General features: G+C 39.4%; 2 protein-coding genes across 2 annotated transcripts; both read left to right on the forward strand.

Annotated features, from left to right (window-relative positions):
• The first annotated feature begins 10,667 nt into the window (after positions 1–10,667).
• Positions 10,668–11,324, forward strand: LOC141387388 (uncharacterized). The gene has a single exon (XM_073957010.1). The coding sequence runs from the start codon at positions 10,986–10,988 to the stop codon at positions 11,322–11,324; it is 339 nt and encodes a 112-aa protein (XP_073813111.1). The 5' UTR covers positions 10,668–10,985.
• Positions 11,325–12,228: 904 nt separating this feature from the next.
• Positions 12,229–12,891, forward strand: IFT20 (intraflagellar transport 20). Its single transcript, XM_073957012.1, has 2 exons — positions 12,229–12,655; positions 12,720–12,891. The coding sequence occupies exons 1-2, from the start codon at positions 12,377–12,379 to the stop codon at positions 12,834–12,836; spliced, it is 396 nt and encodes a 131-aa protein (XP_073813113.1). The 5' UTR covers positions 12,229–12,376; the 3' UTR covers positions 12,837–12,891.
• Positions 12,892–19,913: the final 7,022 nt, after the last annotated feature.

Here is a 19,913-nt window from a genome sequence, read left to right on the forward strand (position 1 = left end):
TCTACGCAATAATATTTAAAAGAAATATAAAAACTTTATATTTTATTGCGACCTGAATTAGAATAGCACACTATCTTGGAATATATTAAATTTAAGTCAAACAGCCATCACTTGCAGGAACATTTTTTAAACCATATCAACGAAGGGTTTTAGACCTGTTTTGGATCATCAGAATAGGTTAGAATTAAGGCACATTTATATAAGGTAGATTCATGAATTACAACAATAAACACAATATTGTTGTTATTGAAAATTTAATGTCAAAGAAAATATTGAATAATAGGGTCGTTCTTAAAATGTGAATCAAAATGTAAATATAAAGCATTCAGAACTGTCGTAGGACCTTTTTATTACACGTTTAGAATGAAAAGAAGTATTTTATGGTAGCTAATTTCGAAGTTTCAAATTTCATGAGTAGATCCTATTACATTATGAAAAAACAATTTACAAAAAGAGTAAAAATACAGCTGATTGTCACTTCTACCTTCAATAAATATGCCTTGGTAAGAATAAAATTAAATTGAAAAGCAAATAAAAATCGATCGAATGCTGCCTCTACAGATCATTTGTCTCATAGGCCAAACTATGAAAAGATCTCCATTCCTCTCTATGTAACGCTTTATTTATCAAATTTGGAATACCGTGCTTCCACTTGTTTACTCCGTTGAAGCCTTGGCCTTCTAGTTCTACGTGTACCACAATGCGGCTCGTATTTATACGCCTTTTTAGTGGGTTCATCATCGCTCATTCTTATGATATGGCCTAGCCAATCATCGTTGCAATCTCGATATCGCTCATTTACTCAAAGAGTGACACATTTCAAAAAATCTAGTTTCGAGAAAAACGCGTTTTAAGTTGCCGATTGAAATTTGACTTCCCAACTTAAAAAGACTACTACAGAAAAAAATAAAATAGCTACTTGGACCATCTTTTGTGAAGAGATAGCCAGATATCAGTGCTAAATTTCTGGCCAAGATCAAGCATGATTTGAAGTGGTTTAGTGCTTCATAAACTCCGAAAACTTTTTGTTGATTTTTGCCAAGCTCCTAGTAAACAAGCTGTAACACGTTGAGTTTTAGAGATATCGACATGGAAATTTGACACAAGATAAAGTAGAACTCGTGAAGAATAGAAGTTGCTAACTCAGAAAACGCATTTTTTGAGTTATGTCACTCTTTGAGTAAATGAGCGATATGTTTATCTATACTGATGTCGTTTTATAGCTGATACAGATCGTGGTTAATACGACAACGGTATTCACCATCAACGCATATTGGCCCTTAAAACTTTCGAAGAATTTTTCTCTCAAACACACCAAGCACAGCCTTACCTGCTTCGGAACCATACATTAGCATGGGTAGAATCAGCGATTTCTAAAATGTTATTTTTGTTTGAAGAGATGTGGCTTTATTTTTAAACTGCACATGTTGGCCAATACAATTGTTCTCTTATTTCACAACTGATGTTGTGATGCTGTGTTTATGGCGGTGCCGAGATAGACAAAGTCTTTTACCACCACAAAATTATAGGAACCAACTTCCCTGTTGGTCCGAGCTCTATGGACGCGCGTCGACTTACTTACTTACTTACTTAGCTGGCCCATAACAGAACATTTGTTCCATAGGCCGAACTAAGAAAAGATCTCCATTTCTCCCAATTTGTTGCTTCGCACTTTGGAATACCGCGCCTTCTCTCATCATCCACTTGTTTGCGCCATCTATTCTTTGGCCTGCCAATTCTACGTGCACCACCAAGCGGTTCGTATTTATACGCCATTTTAGCGGATTGATCATCGCCCATTCTTATGATATGGCCTAGCCAACGCAATCGCTGCATCTCGATACGCTTAACAATATTGATGTCGTTGTATAGCAGATATAGCTCGTGGTTCATGCGACGTCGATATTCACCGTCAACGCAGATTGGTCCGTAGATCTTTCGAAGAATTTTTCTCTCAAACACACCAAGCACTGCCTTGTCTGCTTGCGCAAGTACCCAGGCCTCGGAGCACGGGTAGTATCAGTGTTTTGTAAAGCGTTGTTTTTGTTTGACGAGATGTGTAGTGTTGGGCAATCTCGTTCATTGAGCGGATCGATCTTTTTCATTCCGTTCACCAAAAAGATCCGGGTTGTTCACTTCGTTCTTTGGCTCTTTTTCGTTCAACAATACATTTGACTGTATTATTTTCTTTTGAAGTCGTTCGTTCTCTGCTGCATATGACTCCGAATCGTTCTTTTGAAAATGTTCGTTCACGAACATTTGTGTTACTTGCTTGTTTGTGTGCTAACCCTGCAAACATTTGCTATCTGTTTCTTGTCAAATGAGTCACTTCAATTAGATTGCACAAACGAATGCGATAGTCGCATTCTTATCCAATAAGATCATGCTCTCGGGAGGAACTGTTCCACTCATTAGATACTTTTTTGAGTGTCTCATTGGACACTGCAGAAAGTTATTAAAACGATAATATGGGTGGTGCAATGGTAAGCATGCTTGCTTTGCAATCTGAATGCCCGGGTTCGATTCCCAGGCCAGTCGACATTTTTTTTTTTTTTTGAATGACAAAATTATTATAAGCTATAAAGCATTAATATAAGCTAAAACATTGATAAAAATAATAATAAATAAAAAGAAAAAAATTATTTTTTCTTTCTTTTTTATTTGATTTGATTTAATTTTTTTTTATTTTATGTGTTATTGTTGTTGACCCATTGGTCGTTAATCCTTTGTTTGATTTATTTTTGGCTTTTTGGTTTTTTATTTATAATTCATTATATTTTATTATATTTTATGCAAGAGTTATGTTTTTAGAATTTTTGTCGCTCATATTAATTTTTTCATTTGAAAAATGTGATGTCGCCTGACCTGGTAATCGAACCCCGGACATTCAGATTGCAAAGCGAGCATGCCTACCATTGCACCACCGTCTCATATAATCGTCTGTGCACAAATGTCTTATTTGTTCAACTTACAACAATTCTAAAAATAAATGTAAGCTGTCTAATTTCTATCCAAATAAAGGATGGAAAATAGATATGTCTATCTAATTTCCGTCCTTCATTGGGATATAAATGAGATAGCTTACATTTATTTTTAGATACATATGTTATTGTTGTTATTTGCCTATCGTATTTTTATCTAAATTTTGACTGAATACGATGCAAATGGGATAACAATGTAATTGTTGTTGTATATTAGACAAATGTCGCATTTTTACAGAAAATTAGACACCAAAAATATTCTCATTTATAAAATTAGATAAAACTCACTTCCAATTGCTGGCAGGGAATGGGGGTGTTTTTGTTTCTGAACGTAGTGGTGGTGGTTTTGATATGAAAGAACCAGATGAACGAATGATGCAAAAGAAAGATATGATCGAGATGTGTTACTGAATGAGGTGAGTTACTGAGCGAGAGTAGCTCTCTGAATCATTGTGTGTTTTGTGTGGAAATGTGTGCTGCTTGCGCTAACGCAGCGTTTGTTTAGAGTTTGGCTGCCAAGCCAATGCTGCTAATTTTGTAAGCAGCAATGACTCGGTCATCGGGGATCTAAATGACCGATATAAAAGAATGAGCTGGATACGGATCCGTTCGTTCTTTTCACGGAATCGTTCCTTTGAGCCGGTTCGTTCATGAACGACACAACTCTAGAGATGTGGCTTTATTCCTAATAAACTGCTTACTCAGACCGAAGTAGCATCTGTTGGCCAACACTATTCTTCTTCGTATTTCACAACTGATGTTGTTGGTTGTGTTTACGGCGGTGTCGAGGTAGACGAATTCCTTTACTACCTCAAAATTATAGGAACCAACGTCAACAGTTGGCCCGATCGATCTCTATGGACGCATTGCGCGTCGACACCATCTACTTGGTCTTCTCGCCGTTTACCGCCAGACCCATTTTAACAGATTCCCTTTCGACTTTTGCAAAGGTGTCAGTTACTTCCTTTACCGATCGACCCATGATATCGATGTCGTCGGCATAAGCTAGTAACATATGGCTGTTCGTGTATATTGTTCCACTTCTTTCGACCTTCGGGTCTCGTATGACCTTCTCCAGCAGAATGTTGAAAACATAATAAAAAAACTCTTCGCAGAGGTTCTTTCCTATTTTAACCGAGGACCGAGTATCAGTTAATGCCACTCTACAAAGCCGAATGAGCTTTGCAAAATCAGACATGGCTTGGAACACCTTTGAACGTATTGGGCTGTCGAAGGCTGCTTTATAGTCGACAAAAATGTGCAAAGTGTCGATCTGCATCTCTTGGGTTTTTTTCTAGGATTTGCCGACGCGTAAATATCTGGTCAATGCTGGATTTGCCCGGTCTAAAACCACACTGATAGTGTCCAATTATAGATCGTAGGCTTTAATTGTTCGCCCAATTTCCCTGACACTATTTTATACGCTATAGGGAACAGAAGTATGTCGCTATAATTAGAGCACACAGTCTTATCTCCTTTCTTGTGGACGGGACACAGGATGCTCAGGTTTTAATCGTCGGGTACTCGATCATAGTGTTAGGTTGTGCTAACTAGCTGATGCATACACCATAGCAACGTGTCGACTTCGGTTTTGAACTGCTCGGCTGGTAAGTCATCGGCTCCTGCTGCCCTATTATTCTTCAGCCGATTTTTATGTCTTTACCTCATCTTAGCCGGGCGGTATACATTCAATGCAATCTTCTAAGATTGGATCCGTAGTATCTTTGTCGTCTTCGCTAGTATTGGAAAAATGATCTTTCCATATCCTGAGCACACTATCTGTAACCAATCCAACGGCAGCGGGTTCTTTCGTACCGGATTAACCAGGAACCATAGTGTTTTGGCCAGCGGCTGCCGACCCAGCATTAAACTTATGCTTCTACGTAGGTTTAAATGCTGCTACAACAACAACAACTATCTGTAACAGTTGCCAAATTACCTTGATGTTCTCTACAGGAGGATGTGTCTGTACACATGCTGTCTCCAGTTCATCTCGAGTTTTTTTACTCTCCGCTTTTCTTTACTTACTTACTTGGCCTATTACAGAACATTTGTTCCATAGACCGAACTAAAAAAAGATCTCCATTCTTCTCTGTCTTTCGCTTGACTTTTTGGAATACCGCGCCTTTTCATTTCTTCATCCACTTGTATGCTCCATCGAAGCTTAGGCCAGCCGATTCTGCGTGCACCGCCAAGTGGCATGTATTTATACGCCTTTTTAGCGGGTTCATCATCGCTCATTCTCATGATATGGCCTAGCCAACGCAATCGTTGCATCTCGATACGTTTAACTATATTCATGTCTTTGTATAGCTGATATAGCTCGTGGTTCATACGACGACAATATTCACCGTCAACGCAAATCGGCCCGTAGATCTTTCGAAGAATTTTCCTCTCAGATGGTGTGTTTGCACTGCCTTATCTGCTTGCCATACATTAGCACGGGTAGTATCAGCGTTTTGTATAGTGTTGTTTTTGTTTGATGAGATGTGGCATTGCTTTTAAATGGCTTACTTAAACCATAGTAGCATCTGTTGGCCAATACAATTCTTCTTCTTATTTCACAACTGATGTTGTTTGTTTTGTTTATGGCGGTGCCGAGGTAGACGAAGTCTTTAACTAGCTCAAAAATTGTAGGTACCAACTTCCACAGTTGGTCCGAGCTTTATGACCGCATTGCGCGTCGACACCATCAACTTTGTCTTTTCGCCTTTTACCGCCAGACCCACTTTTGCTGATTCTCATTCGACGTTCTTAAAGGTATCAATTACTTCCTTTACTGGTCGTCCCATGATGTCAATGACATCAGCATAAGCATGTAACATGTGGCTGTTGATTGTGCCATTTCTTTTGACATTTGCATATCGAATAACCTTTTCCAGCAGGATATTGAACAGGTCACACGACAGGCCGTCTCCTTGCCTGAAACCGCTTTTGGTACTAAGCTCTTAGGAGAGGTCCTTCTCTATTTTAACTGAGGACCAACTATGAATTAATGTCGCCCTACAAAGGCGAATGAGCTTTGCGGGGATACCAAAACCAGACATGCGGGTATGTGATGAAAACCGAATCGACTCGATTTGCAGAATCGAAATGGTATATAATCGGAGTGCCGTTGATGATATTTATGGTTTTGCTTCGCAAAAGCGCCTTATTTTAATAATATTTTTAAAATCCATTTTCAAATTCATTTAAATATTCACCAAAACTAGAGATATACGATTTCGATTTATGGCAAAACGAGTCGAATCGTTTTCCATCACATACCCGATGGCTTGGAATACCTTTGAACGTAAGGGCTGTCGATGGCTGCTCTATAATCGAAAAAATATGGTAAGTGTCGATCTGCATTTCTTGGGCCATTTCTAGGATTTGCTGAAGGGTAAATATCTGTCCAATGGTATATTTCGCAGGTCTAAATCAGTGTCGACCAAGAAGAGAACACACAAAATTGTGATTTTTTTTCTGAATATTGGTAACTTTTGATAGTGTGTTAGTAAGGTTGTATGCACGCAAGCTGCAAAACAAAAACAAATCAAAACATTTGCCCTCTTTTGTGCGCTCTTTCTTTGCGTTCGGGTCGTGTGTGTGTGAATTGCCGAAAAACTTCGTAACCGCATCAATACCAAAGAACGACACTGGTCTAAATCTGCATTTATATGGTCCAATTATTTCGTTGACCATAGGCTTTAGTCGTTCGCACAATTTCCCTGACACTATTTTATACGCTATAGGGGGCAGACTTATGTCTCTATAATTAGAGCACACAGTTTCATCTCCTTTCTTGTGGACGGGACACAGGATGCTCAGGTTCCAATCGTCGGGTACTCGTTCATCCTGCCAGATGGTGCTAATTAGCTGATGAATATACTTTATCAATGTGTCGCCTGCGGTTTTGAACTGCTCGTGTGGTAAGACATCGTCCCCCGCTGCCTTGTTATTCTTTAGCCGGTTTATTGCATTCTTTACCTCATCTCGGGCGGTATACATTTAATACAATCTTCTAAGATTGGATCCTTGGTATCTTCATCGTCTTCGCTAGTATTGGAAAAATGTTCTTTCCATATCCGGAACACACCATCTGCATATGTTACCATATTACCTTGCTGGTCTCTATAGGAGGATGTGCCTGTACCAAAGCCATCAGTTTAACTCTGGTAGAATTTTCGAACTACATTCTGGCTCCAGTTAATCTCGATTTTTTTTACTTTCATCCATTTTTCCATTTCCATATTTTTTCTGGGAAAAATAGGTTTTTCCCTTTCTCATTTTCTTCCGATATCTCTACCCTCATACGCTACGCGTTGCTACTGATTGTAAAGTAGCCCTATATACCGCATTTATTCTTCGGTAGCAGCACGATACTTCTGGTCATACTATGGGTTCCTTGGCGGAGGTCTCTGGTATCCAAGCATGGATTTTGCCACTAGTTGCATGTAGTGGGCAATATGTTGCCACTGTGCTGATAAGTTATCGGGTTGTTGATCCGAGTTGTTGTTGTTGTAACAGTGTTTTGTTATTATGTTTGTATTTTCGTTCTCCTGTTCAATCTGGCTCTGGGTCTGTATCCAGTGCCAGGAAAGTGGCTACTTCGATGGGATGTAACCACAGATCCACTGGAGTTAGATGAGTAGGTTTGACGGGGCAGTTGAATAGGTGCTTAGTATCGTGCGGGCCCACGCCGCATACTGGGCAGATGTCTTGCACGGTGCGATCGATTCCCGCCCAATAGGAATTTAGGCGACTGTAATATCCCGAGCGTAATTGAGCCAAAAACTACTCTGGTTTGTCGTGACAGCTGACGCGCTTCAGCTGCGATAGATGGGGATGTACTCCGATGACTTCATTCACACAATAATTGCTTATGGCCTTGGCAACTGTGTCCGTGTGAATGCTGTTCAAACCTGCCTGATATGCCTGTTGATCTAGAGGTTCTCTCCTATATTGTTGGACCTCCGTCTCTAGAGCGTGAATACCCTTCCGGTTATGCCTGGGTGTATTGGTGGCCAGCAGATGGTGATTGGGATGGCTCTCACGGTAACACCTGAGGAAGTACTGAACCGATAGCATCTCATTATGTTGCCGTACTGGAAGAATCTTTGCCTCCTCATGTAGATGGTCCACTGTAGATTTGTGGAGGCACCCTTTTGCTGTTCTCAGTGCGGCGTTCTGACAAATTTGAATCTTATCCCGCTGCGTGTCACATAAATTCGGGGACCAAACTGGCGCCGCATAGCTTACCACAGACCGATCTATCGCTTTATATGTGGTCAACAAGGGTTTTTTATCTGCACCCCAAGTGCTGCCGGCTAGGGACTTGAGGACCTTGTTCCTACATTTCAGTTTATCGCAGATAGCTGTGGCATGCGAGGACGACGTGAAAGTGGTGTCGAATGTGACGCCTAGAATTTTGGGGTTGTTTGTGGTCGGAATTCTGCTACCATCGACCATGACATTCAACTCTCTTCTATACTGCGCCGTCCATGTGGTGAGCAGAGTGGCCGTCGATTTAGTGGCGGATATCTGCATATTCCTTTCGTGGAAAATGGTGATAAGATCGGTTAAATAGAAGTTCAGTCTCTCACAGATGTCATAAGGATAGGTACCCAACGCCAGGATCGTGCAATCCCCCCACCTTAGGAGACTCCCTGTTTCACTCTACGGTGTTTGGTCTTCTTATTCCTGAATTCCACGTACGACTGGAGTCCACACATATAGTTGACTATCCAACGTTTCAAGCATGGCCGGAGGGTTGTCTGCTCAATGTCCTCAAACAGCGTGGAGTGCCTGACTCTATCAAAGGCTTTTGATAAGTCAAGCACCATCAGCACTGTTCTATCGCACGGTCGTCTCTGGTTGAGTCCTTAACAGATATATGTGGTAATGTCGTGCAGCGCTGTTGTCGTGCTGTGCTGTTTACGGAATCCATGCTGATGATCGGCAACTTGATAGCTATTTCTGATACTGGGGAGGAGTAAGGCCTTAAGAGTTTTTGCTACGGGCGACAAAAGCGAAATCGGTCTGTACGATTCACTTTTGCTGGCATCCTTGCCTGGCTTCCGTAGTGGGACCACACTGCCCATTTTCCAGACTTCGGAAACAACGAGGGTGGCTAGCAACAAGTTGAGAACTTTAGTGAGGTACTCCACTCCCTGCTCATCCAGCTGCTTCAGCATTACCATGGAGATTCCATCAGGCCCAACGCACATCAACCATAGTAAATTGTGGTGGTTCATCCTCGGCAGGAAGAGATCTGATGCGACGTAATACTCTTCTCTTCGCTCTATCTTTATCAAACTGTCGATTAAATTACTTGCGCACCTCTTCGGCTCAGTCAACGTAACGTCGCCAAACGTGACTGAGGTCCTATCTTCCTTCCAGGGTTCGAGAGTGACCGTTGTCCACAATTCACCTATACCGGCTCCAATGTTGCAGTTCTTCAGATGATTTAACTATTTGTTCCGCTTATGCTCGCCGACAAGCCTGTTAACTTCCAGTGTCAGCTCCCTGACTCTGGGGTCAGTGGGGTTGGCACGACGAAGCTCATCACGCTCATTTGCTAATCCCGTCGCCTCTGCTGGAAGTCGATGTTTGCTCCTCGGAACGATCGAAAATCCAACACGCTTAATGAATGTCTTGCACATATCACAAGGTGATCAATTTGAGTTCTTGTTTTTTGGTCTGGAGACAGCCAGGTGCTCTTATGAATGTGGAGATGCTTAAATCTGATACTGCTAACCAATATGTTTTTGGCGTTGCGAAGTCTATCAGCCTCATTCCATTGTTAGATGTTTCACCGTAGAGACTAAATTGCCCGACTGTTGGGCCAAAGATATTCTCCTTTCCACTTTTGGCATTAAAATCACCTCGAATAATTGGAATGTCATGGACAGGACAACAGCCATATGTTTATTGTAAGCGCTCGTAAAATTTATCTTTGGCCTGTTCGTCCTTGTCTTCATGAGAGCAAATAAAGTTGATATTGAATTTGCTTTTATCCGTATTGCAGCAAGTTTTTTCATTCACTGTGGTGAAGCTGAAGACTAGATGTTTTAACCTCCGACCAACTACAAATCCGCCGCCAATCTCACGTCTTATGTCATAACAACTATAATACAGTGCGTCACATTTAGGTGTTGTTGTGACGCTTTTCCCAATCAATCGTATTTCTTGTATAGCAGTATGCCAATGCGTAAACTGCACTTTCTCTATAAAGAGTGCGAACATTCCCGGTGCTGATTTACAGATCATGGTCTTTAAAACGTTTGCAAGTTGTCAACTTTAGAGAGGTTTGTTTTTCTTATCCTTTGTTTTTTCATAGTATGTTGCTTTTTGGAGGGATGGGATACTAGGCCAACGCCCAACCCAAGTTTTTAACCTTCTTATGGGTGAACGCGCGGCATATGTTAGCTTACTAACTTTAACGGATGTTAAAGGCAGCTCGGGGAGGTCAGTGTCCACTTGAGATGAAATAGGGGCCAAGATGAGTCAGGGCCGCTGCTTAGTTAGTTAGTTACATCTTCGTTAAAAAACATCTAACCTATTCAGCTGACTTTTTTTTTGACAATATTACTCCAGACATAACCAATTAATTTCCCAAACCTGACACAACCATCAATCAAATGCAATGGACCCTGAAAAGATACCAAATACCTTGTTATTATAATTAACTAATAATATTTTTTTGTTTTGTTTTTTTCTTTCTCTCCCAAAAAACCCCCGTTCCCCTTCATTCATCCCCCACCTGCAGTTGCTTCTGATGCTGATCACTTGGTATCACTAATTGATGAAGTCTCCTATATATCACCACCATCACCACCGCTTTCACAATACGATGATATACCACCGCATTTATTTTGCAATGGCGATAATCGACCTGTGGATTGTGGCGAGAATTGTGAATGTGTGCACAAAATTGATTTACCGTTGAATTCAATTGTGGAAATTGTCCTGATCGATGAGGTGCAGCAGATCAATATCAGTCATCCATTTCACTTGCATGGTATGCCATTTTATGTCATTGGTATGGGTCGATCACTGGACGAAGTGACTCAACGTATGAGTTTAAAACTGGCCATGGATTTAGATCGGCGCGGTATGTTGGTGAGGAAATTCTTGAAGCCTTCGCTAAGAGATACGGTTCCGGTGCCAAATAATGGTTATACCATAATACGGTTTCGTGCTGATAATCCAGGATTTTGGTTATTCCATTGTCATTTCCAGTATCACATTGTTATTGGCATGAATTTAATATTTCAAGTTGGAACTAGGAAAGATCTGCCACCAGTACCCGCTGGTTTTCCGAAATGTGCCGATTTTAAGCCGCCCATTAAATTGTGGTAATTGGAAGCTGGAGTACAATGGATGAATGGATGATTGTTATTGTTTATTGGCAGTAATTAGAAGCCGAAGGATAGACGAGTGTTATTGTTTTGTGGCTGCAACACAAGTGGCTGGTTCTTTCTTTGAATATTTATTAATGGCAGCCGGGATGGAGTTTCTTTTTACTTAGGTCTTAAAAAGCTTTCTTCAAATTTTTAGTTAATTTTTATTTTGTTTTTATAATTTTAAATATAACAACAACAATGTATACTAATTAAAATAATAAAAAAATGTTATTTTTTTATAAACGTTCATTTTTTTAAATTGTAAAAAATTATTAATTAAATTTTAAATTTTCACGTTTGGGAAAATTCTCATTCACATATCGCCCTATTGTAAATGAACAAGAAATAGCGAATAAGGTTGCTTTCGTCTGGGGATTTTTCTGTTGCCACATAAAAGGACGAAATAGCAAAGCGAGAAATTTCCACCCGTGAAGACTTAAAATTGAACTCTGATTATGTTTTTTTTATGACTTAATTTTACTGACATTTTCTTGCTGTGTATTGCTGTTTTTCAAAGAATTTGCCAAATAAAGAATACTTGTTCTATGTTATTTTATCGGAGGAAAAGTTTTTCATTTCTACCTAACGATATCGTTCCAGCAGCAACTGCCGTTTTTGGTAACATAAGATGTCAAAATTTGACATAAATTCAATGCAATTGACACATTATGTTACCATCAGCTGGGCTTCAGCTGGGCTGATAATGCTACCTTCTTATTGTATCATGCTTTATTTGGTCAACGTAGGAATTTTTGAGCATTTGAGTTGTTCTGTCAGTAAGTATGGACTTGCAAACGAAAATGATTAAGCTACGAACGAACGGACATGGCTAATTCGACCCCGAAACCGAAATAGCCGCCCTCAAAAATATTTATAAGAAACTACAAAGTGGCAAATAGGACGGATCGGTAACCATGGGAACGCCTAACAACCCTGCAATACGACAGCCGAACGAAAAAGAACACATAAAAACCAAAACAATAGCAAACTTCCGAACAGAAGAAAAAAATGTCCGAAGAACTACAAAAAGCGGGTCTCTTCATCGATGACATCTATCGTTTGCGGGTCCAAGACCCTCGCATTGCCAACGAAACCAACGAGTTGCGTGAAGAATGCCTGGAGTATGCAAATAAACTGGATGAATTTAAAAAATTGGCCGTAGAATTTGATAAAATTCTCAAAAACTATGCCAAAGATGTAGAAAAGGAAAAACTGCGTGCTATTGGTACACAGAATCGTTTAAAGACAATGGCCAAACAAAGGCAAGCGGAGCAGCAGTTATATCAGGTATGGTGTTTCGGTAAATGGTATGCATTATTTTATTGAAAAAATATTTTCTTTGTTTTTCTAGAGCAAAATCCATGAGAAGAACATGGAATTGGAACGCTTAAAAAGTGAATATCAATATTTGCAGCGAGTGGAATCGGAGCAACAGGAATTAATTAATAATTATTTAATGAATCAATAAATAAGAAGAAACGTATTTCCAATAAAATAAGTAAAAAAGAATCATTCGGCTGTACCATGGTATAAGTAAAGAGGTAGATTTAAATGAAAAAAATCTATAGAACCCTTGTTTTCCTTGAATTCCTAAAACTTCAAAATAAAAGCAACAAGTGGGTTTGTTTACAATGCATTTTTTGAGCATTTTATAAAAAACGCGAAAAATGAATGAAGAGTTAAGTTTTCTTCACATAATCGAGTTGTGAATATGATAAACTGATTGTTTCCATGCAAATCTCACCAATTCCTCCCATACAAATGGTCTAAAAACAATTTTAAAAATCATTGAATTCGATTGTTTTTTAAATTGTTTGGCATATTATTCAAACACCACACACAAATATACAGTTTGTTTATATTGTTTTGAAGTTTTAGGCATACTCGAATGAAAAAAATTAAATTGACATAAAGCTTTGGCTAACCTTTCTTATTAAACCATGGGCTGTACAAAAACAATAACTGGAGAATAAATACCTAATTTTAAAAATAACAGATAAGAACGGCGTTAAGTTCGGCCGGGCCCCGAACTTGTTATACCCTCCACCACAAGTTGTATTGAAGTAAAATGGAACAATTATTTTCCTTTCGTTTATGAAGACGGCTTAATACCAAATTTCAGCAAGTTCGGTAGGTTAAGTTAGGTTAAGTTTGGGGATGTGTAGTCAATGTATATTGACTACGCCACTCGGAGACCTTTCGGTCCATTGTGATCATCCATAAATCAGAAAAAGAGGTTCAGAAGTACCTGAGAAGGTACCTGAGAAAAGTAAAAGAGTTGGGAAAGTGATAATAAATGGATTATTAAAGATGAAAATGTAATAAAGAAAGGAGGATAGTTTATTTGGTGATGGTAGAAAACTGTCAGATAAGTAGTTACGCTTATGAGTCGCGCCGTCCCAGCCAATTCAAATTTTTGATGATGTTGTTTATGATTGTTGGTTCCATGTTTGAGTAGAAGGTTAACTTTGGAGGAAAGCATACTCCTGTTAATCTATATCGCTTTTGAGTTATCATCGGGCAACGACATAAAATATGCTCAATAGTCTCCGTTTCCTCCTCATCTTCACAGATCCTGCAATAATCCACGCCATCATCCTGCCATTTGCCGATAAAAGCTCGGGTGTTGCAATGACCGGTAATGACTCCCATCAATACCCTGATTTCTGATTGGCTCAAATTTAAGAGCGAAGTTGTTCTGTTTGTTGATAGAGTCGGCCAAATGTTCCTTGACACGTTGCACCTTGATTCATTAGGCCATAGTTCCTTGGCTCGTTCTTCAAAGAACGTCTCCACTCTCTGAAAAAGGTGACATATGGGTGGTTTGATTGAATCAGTGATTGCTAGACTTGTTGATTGGGATCCATGTCTTGCCAGTTCATCTGCCTTCTCGTTTCCCACAATGTCACAGTGTCCCGGTACCCAGCAGAGTCGGACAGCGTTTGTGAGCTTCGCCAAAGCAGTTCTACACTCAAGAACGGCCTCAGACTTGATGTTGGAGGATTTGATGGCTTTAAGAGCCGGCTGACTATCAACGAAGATAGTCACCGGTTCAAAGGTTTCTGCATCCAGACTTTTTATCAACTCTGCAGCCATTTTCATCGCGAAGATTTCTGCTTGGAAAACACTACAGTTGCTGTTCAACCTATATGAGTATTCGAGACAAAGCTTTTCGCAGTAGACGCCAGCTCCGGTACCTTCTTCCATCTTGGAACCGTCTGTGTAGAAAGCCAGACCGTCCAGAGGAGGGTTACTACGGACCCAGTCATCTCTACTAGGGATAACGACCCCAAAATCTTCAAATCTTTGGATTGGTGAATTTCAGTTTCAGTTTATTTCCCCTGCAGATTTAAGCTAAGTTTTGGTCCCAGCTCCCAACGATTCAATTCATGTAGCCTTAGGGCACTACGTGCTGTTTGACCTTTGATGCTGAGTCTCATGGGCAAGAGGTTCAACATCGCATTTAGAGCTGTTTGTGGTGTACTTCTAAAAGCTCCAGTTATCAGGATCGAGGCTGCCCTTTGCATCTTGTCTATGTACATAGCAAGTTCGGTAAAATAATGTGGTCAGCCTTCAAAATACTGAAAACGTCGATCTATACCGACAAATTTCTGGCGGAAAGAAGACTAAATACCAAATTTCGGTAAGATAATGTGCCTAAAACCTTCAAAATTCCGAAAATCAAGAGGTGCACTTCTATGGGGGATATAGGAAGACGTGGATCTATACTGATAATTGTCTTCTGTAATATTTTTTAACCGCATGGAAGACTAAATAAAAAATTAGTCATTGCGATGGGATATTGACATCACAACCTTTAGAATCACGAAAATCAGGAGGTACCTTTCTATGGGGGCATATCGAAACGTTTATATATACCGACCAATTTCAATTGGACAGGTTTTTACCTCCAACTTAAATACCAAATTTTAGCCATTTCAGTGGGTTGTTGCGGCCACAAACTTCAAAATACCGAAAATCGTGAGGTACCGTTCTATGGGAGCTATATTAAAACGTGGACCTGCACCGATAAAGTTTTATACCCACAACGAAGACTAATACCAAATTTCAGCCATTTCGGTAGAATATTGAGGTCAAGACCTTCAAAATACCGAAACTCGGTAGGTACCGCTCTTTGGGGGTATATTAAAGCGTGGACCTGCACCGAGAAATTTCTGGGGGAAAGTTGAATAGCGCCAGCAAAGACTAAATAACAATTTTCAGCCACAACCTTCAAAATACCGAAATACATTGAAATTTCTCGGGGAATGTTGTATACCCCCAACAAACAGTAAATACCAAATTTCAACCATTTTGGTGGGTTTTCATGGGGGCTATAAGAAAGCGTGGACCTATATAGACAAGTTTAGAAGTGAAAGTTGAGTACCCCCAACGAGGACTAAATATCAAGATTCAGCTTTTTCAGTGGAATATTAAGGCCAAAAACCTAAAAATCCGAAGGTACCGTTATATGGGGGCTACATGAAAGTGTGGACCTATACCGAAAATTTCTGGGGAAAAGTTTTATACCCCCAGCGAAGACTAAGTACCAAACTTTAGCCATTTCGGAGGAATGTTGAGACTACAACCTTCAAAATACCGGAAATCGGGAGGTACCGTTCTATGGGGACTATATGAAGGCGTGGTCCTATACCGACAAAATTCCAAAGGAAAGCTTTATACCCCAAGCGAAGACTAAATACCTAATTTTAACTATTTCGGAGGAATGTTAAGGCCACAACCTTCAAAATACCGAAAATCGGGAGGTAGCGTTCTATGGGGGCTATATGAAGGACTGGACATATACCGACAAATTTCTGGGGAAAAGTTTTATACCCCCAGCGAAGACTAAGTACCAAACTTTAGCCATTTCGGAGGAATGTTGAGACTACAACCTTCAAAATACCGGAAATCGGGAGGTACCGTTCTATGGGGGCTATATGAAGGCGTGGTCCTATACCGACAAAATCCCAAAGGAAAGTTTTATACCCCCAGCGAAGACTAAATACCAAATTTTAGCTATTTCGGAGGAATATTAAGGCCACAACCTTCAAAATACCAAAAATCGGGAGGTACCGTTCTATGGGGACTATATGAAGGCGTGGACCTATACCGACAAAACTCTAAGGGAATGTTTTATACCCCCAGCGAAGACTAACAGCTTGTTTTTGTAAACAGTTTTTGCCCATTCGTTCGTCGATTTCATGAACGAAGACTCAATTTGGTTGTCATAGCGGTTGACGTTTGTATTCGTGTGACAAATAAATGAGAGCTTTTTATTTTTGTAATGCGGGGCATACACTATACTGCCAAACTGCACTGCCAAATGAACCCTTGTGTACGTGTGTGATTGAATAGTGTGTGGCATTCCTTCAATCCATATTGCAAAAAATGCTGAATTTTCCTCCAGAACTCGATTTTGTGTTGAAGTTTTCCAAATTTTTAATTTCCTCACAAATAATATTTGTTGTTTTCAAAAATTATTTGTTGGTTACTTGGAAAATAAACAAAATTCATCGGATTGAAAGGGGTTCATTTACAAAATCAAAACTATTTTGATTTCAATCCTGCCAAAACTACTCCCAAATACATTGACAAAAACTTCAAAATTTACTAATACTATTACAAATGCTGTCGTGCATGCCCATAGTGTATGCCCGGCATAACTTTTTTGGTTTTCGTAACAAAATCAGACGATCGAATACGTCAAATAATAACGAATGGAAAAGACCCATGGTTTTGAATGAAAATTAAATAATTTGAGTAATAAATGACACAAAACACACGAAAACTGGAAGGGAATGCAATTTTATTTATTTCCATAGAAGCACACGCGTATATGTACATCCGTTTCTTCATATTATCACAATTATTTTTGGGCAAATTTGATTACATTTTTTTCTTATTTTTTGTTTGTCATCTGTTTATCGGGGTTGCCATCAAGTAACACATTTTACGTGCAGATGCCTATGCAAAATTCACAAAATAAGTATCATGGAAATTCTGAAATATAAAAGCTTTTATAAAATAGACAAGTAAAAAAGTATCAGTCGGCTTTGCCGACAGAGATATACCCTCAGCCTGTGTATATTGAAACAATTTTTTTTTCCAAAAAACGCATGTATTTAGGGAGTTTTAAAAATTTTGTGCGTTTGAACTGACAAAAATGTTGATTAGGATTAGAGATCAAAAGTTTTGCGGAGGAGATACTAAAAAGAATGGATTTATATCCACTACATATGGTACCATAGGGGTTTTTTAGACCTTCAGGGATGTTTGCTCAAGAAGTATGAACTTGCCCCTGAAACAACTTTTACCATCGCAATTGAGGCAGCAATGCAAGTTGCTTCAACAAAAATCAAAGTGATTCGAAAGCAGGTTGTTATGTTCTTACGGAGGTGGTCGATTGAATGAAAGACGATGTTTAAACATAACAATCAATTCATTTATTGAATAAAACTTTAAGTTGTTTTATGAGTTGAAATAAAGTATTAATTATGAAGAACAATGAAATATGTACAGATGAGATGTCTATTAATTGGTGGTTGCAAAGTAACTAACTGACTGTAGAGTTGTGTAGTTCCGGAACGAACTAGTTCCAAGGAACTATTCCGAATGAGGAACTATTGGAACTATATCCAGCTCTTTCTTTTATATAGTTCCTTTAGTTCACATAGTTCCTTTTGTTCACCTCATTCCTTTAATGTATCACCTCACCCACGTCGATCTTTTTTCGTTGCGTTAATTTTTCTTATTTTACATTGGCAAATAAACATAAATTACATACACCTAACATCGCTGCAATTCATTTATTATTATGTCAATTCCCACAAACAATGAAAACAAAAGGTACGATATATTTCGCTCTCGGAACTATTTTTAAACGAAGGACACAGAAAGAACGGTGAAAGAGAAAGATTCATGGAACTATATCGCTCTCGGAACTATTTGGAACGAAGGAAACAGAAAGAACGATGAAAGAAAAATATTCATTGAACTATATCGCTCTCGGAACTATTTGGAACTATATTAAGGAACTAGTTCCTTTTGGAAAAGGAACTAGAAAGATCGATCCGCTCCGGGAACTAGATTGCCCAACTCTAACTGACTGTGTACTGACAATGAGTAGAGAGAGATAATAACTTAAAAACTACTGATGCATGCAACACTGCTATGATGCTGCCAGATTGTTGCATTTTATGTGGCCACTCTCTTCAAGGGTTATCGTACGCACAATTTTTCCGAACATTTTTGAACTTTTGTGGAGGAGGTACCTGAAGGAGTGGACCGATATGGCTTATCTTCGAACTTAAACTATGTTTGGACAAAATATTACTAAGGCCAAACTTTGGACCGAATCGGCAGACCTGTTCGAGAGTTATTTTGCCCTCCAACCTCCTCACACGGTGTCATAGGGGTTTTTTGCAACTTTCAGGCTATTTTCTCAGGAAGTATGGACTTGCCCCTGATGAAACTTACACCGTCGTATGGAGGGCAGTGAATACAAGTTGCTAAAGCAAAAATCAAAGCGATTCGAGAGATGTTCCTAAACTGAACTTTTCCAAAATTTTGTGTGGGAGGTACCCGACGGAGTGGACCGATTGAGTCCATATTAAAACCTGATCTAAGTCTGGTACACGCTCCACGATGGGCAAAGTATGGATCAAATCGGTTACACCCTTCAAGAGTTATCGTGCGTACAAATTTTCCGAACATTTTCGAACTTTTGTGGGGGAGGTACCGGAAGGAGTGGACCGATATAGCTCATCTTCGAACTTAAACTAAGTTTGGACAAAATATTACGAAAGCCAAAATTAGAACCGAATCGGTTCATCCCTTCGAGAGTTATCGTGCGCTCCAGCCAGACAGACAGACGGACAGACGGACGGACATTGCTCAATCGACTCCAAATTGTCTGAAACACATTTCGTCCAAACATACTTGGGGTCTAAAACCATTATTTCGATGAGGCACATTTTGCCCGTATGAAAGTGTATATACCCTTCATAGCCTAAAGGCTGAGGGTATAAAAAAATACCTCCTAAAGGGATCTTCTATATATAGAACACATCCAGAAGTGTCTTCTGTAAATAGAAGACACCCAAAAGGTGTATTCAATAAATAGAAGACCAACTGAAGGTGTCTTTTATAAAAAAGACCTCCTAAAAGTGTCTTCTATAGACAGAAGACCTCCTAAAGGGGTCTTCTATAGATAGAAGACCTTTTAAAGGGTTGTGCTATATATAGAACATTTCCTAAGGGGGTCTTGTATAGATGGAAGACCTTCTAAAGGGGTCTGCTATATATAGAAGACTTCCTAAGGGGGTTTTCTGAAGATAGAAGACCTTTTAAAGGGGTCTGCTATATATAGAAGACCTCCTAAAGGAGTCTTCTATAGATAGAACACCTCCTATAGGTGTCTTCTATAAATAGAAGACACCCAAAAGGTGTATTCAATAAATAGAAGACCAACTGAAGGTGTCTTTAAAAAAAAGACGTCCTAAAGAGATCTTCTATAGATAGAACACCTCCTAAAGGTGTCTTC

This window comes from Musca autumnalis, unplaced genomic scaffold (assembly GCF_047663935.1).
Source record: "Musca autumnalis isolate F117 unplaced genomic scaffold, ASM4766393v1 scaffold_5, whole genome shotgun sequence".
Classification (NCBI taxonomy): domain Eukaryota; kingdom Metazoa; phylum Arthropoda; class Insecta; order Diptera; family Muscidae; genus Musca; species Musca autumnalis.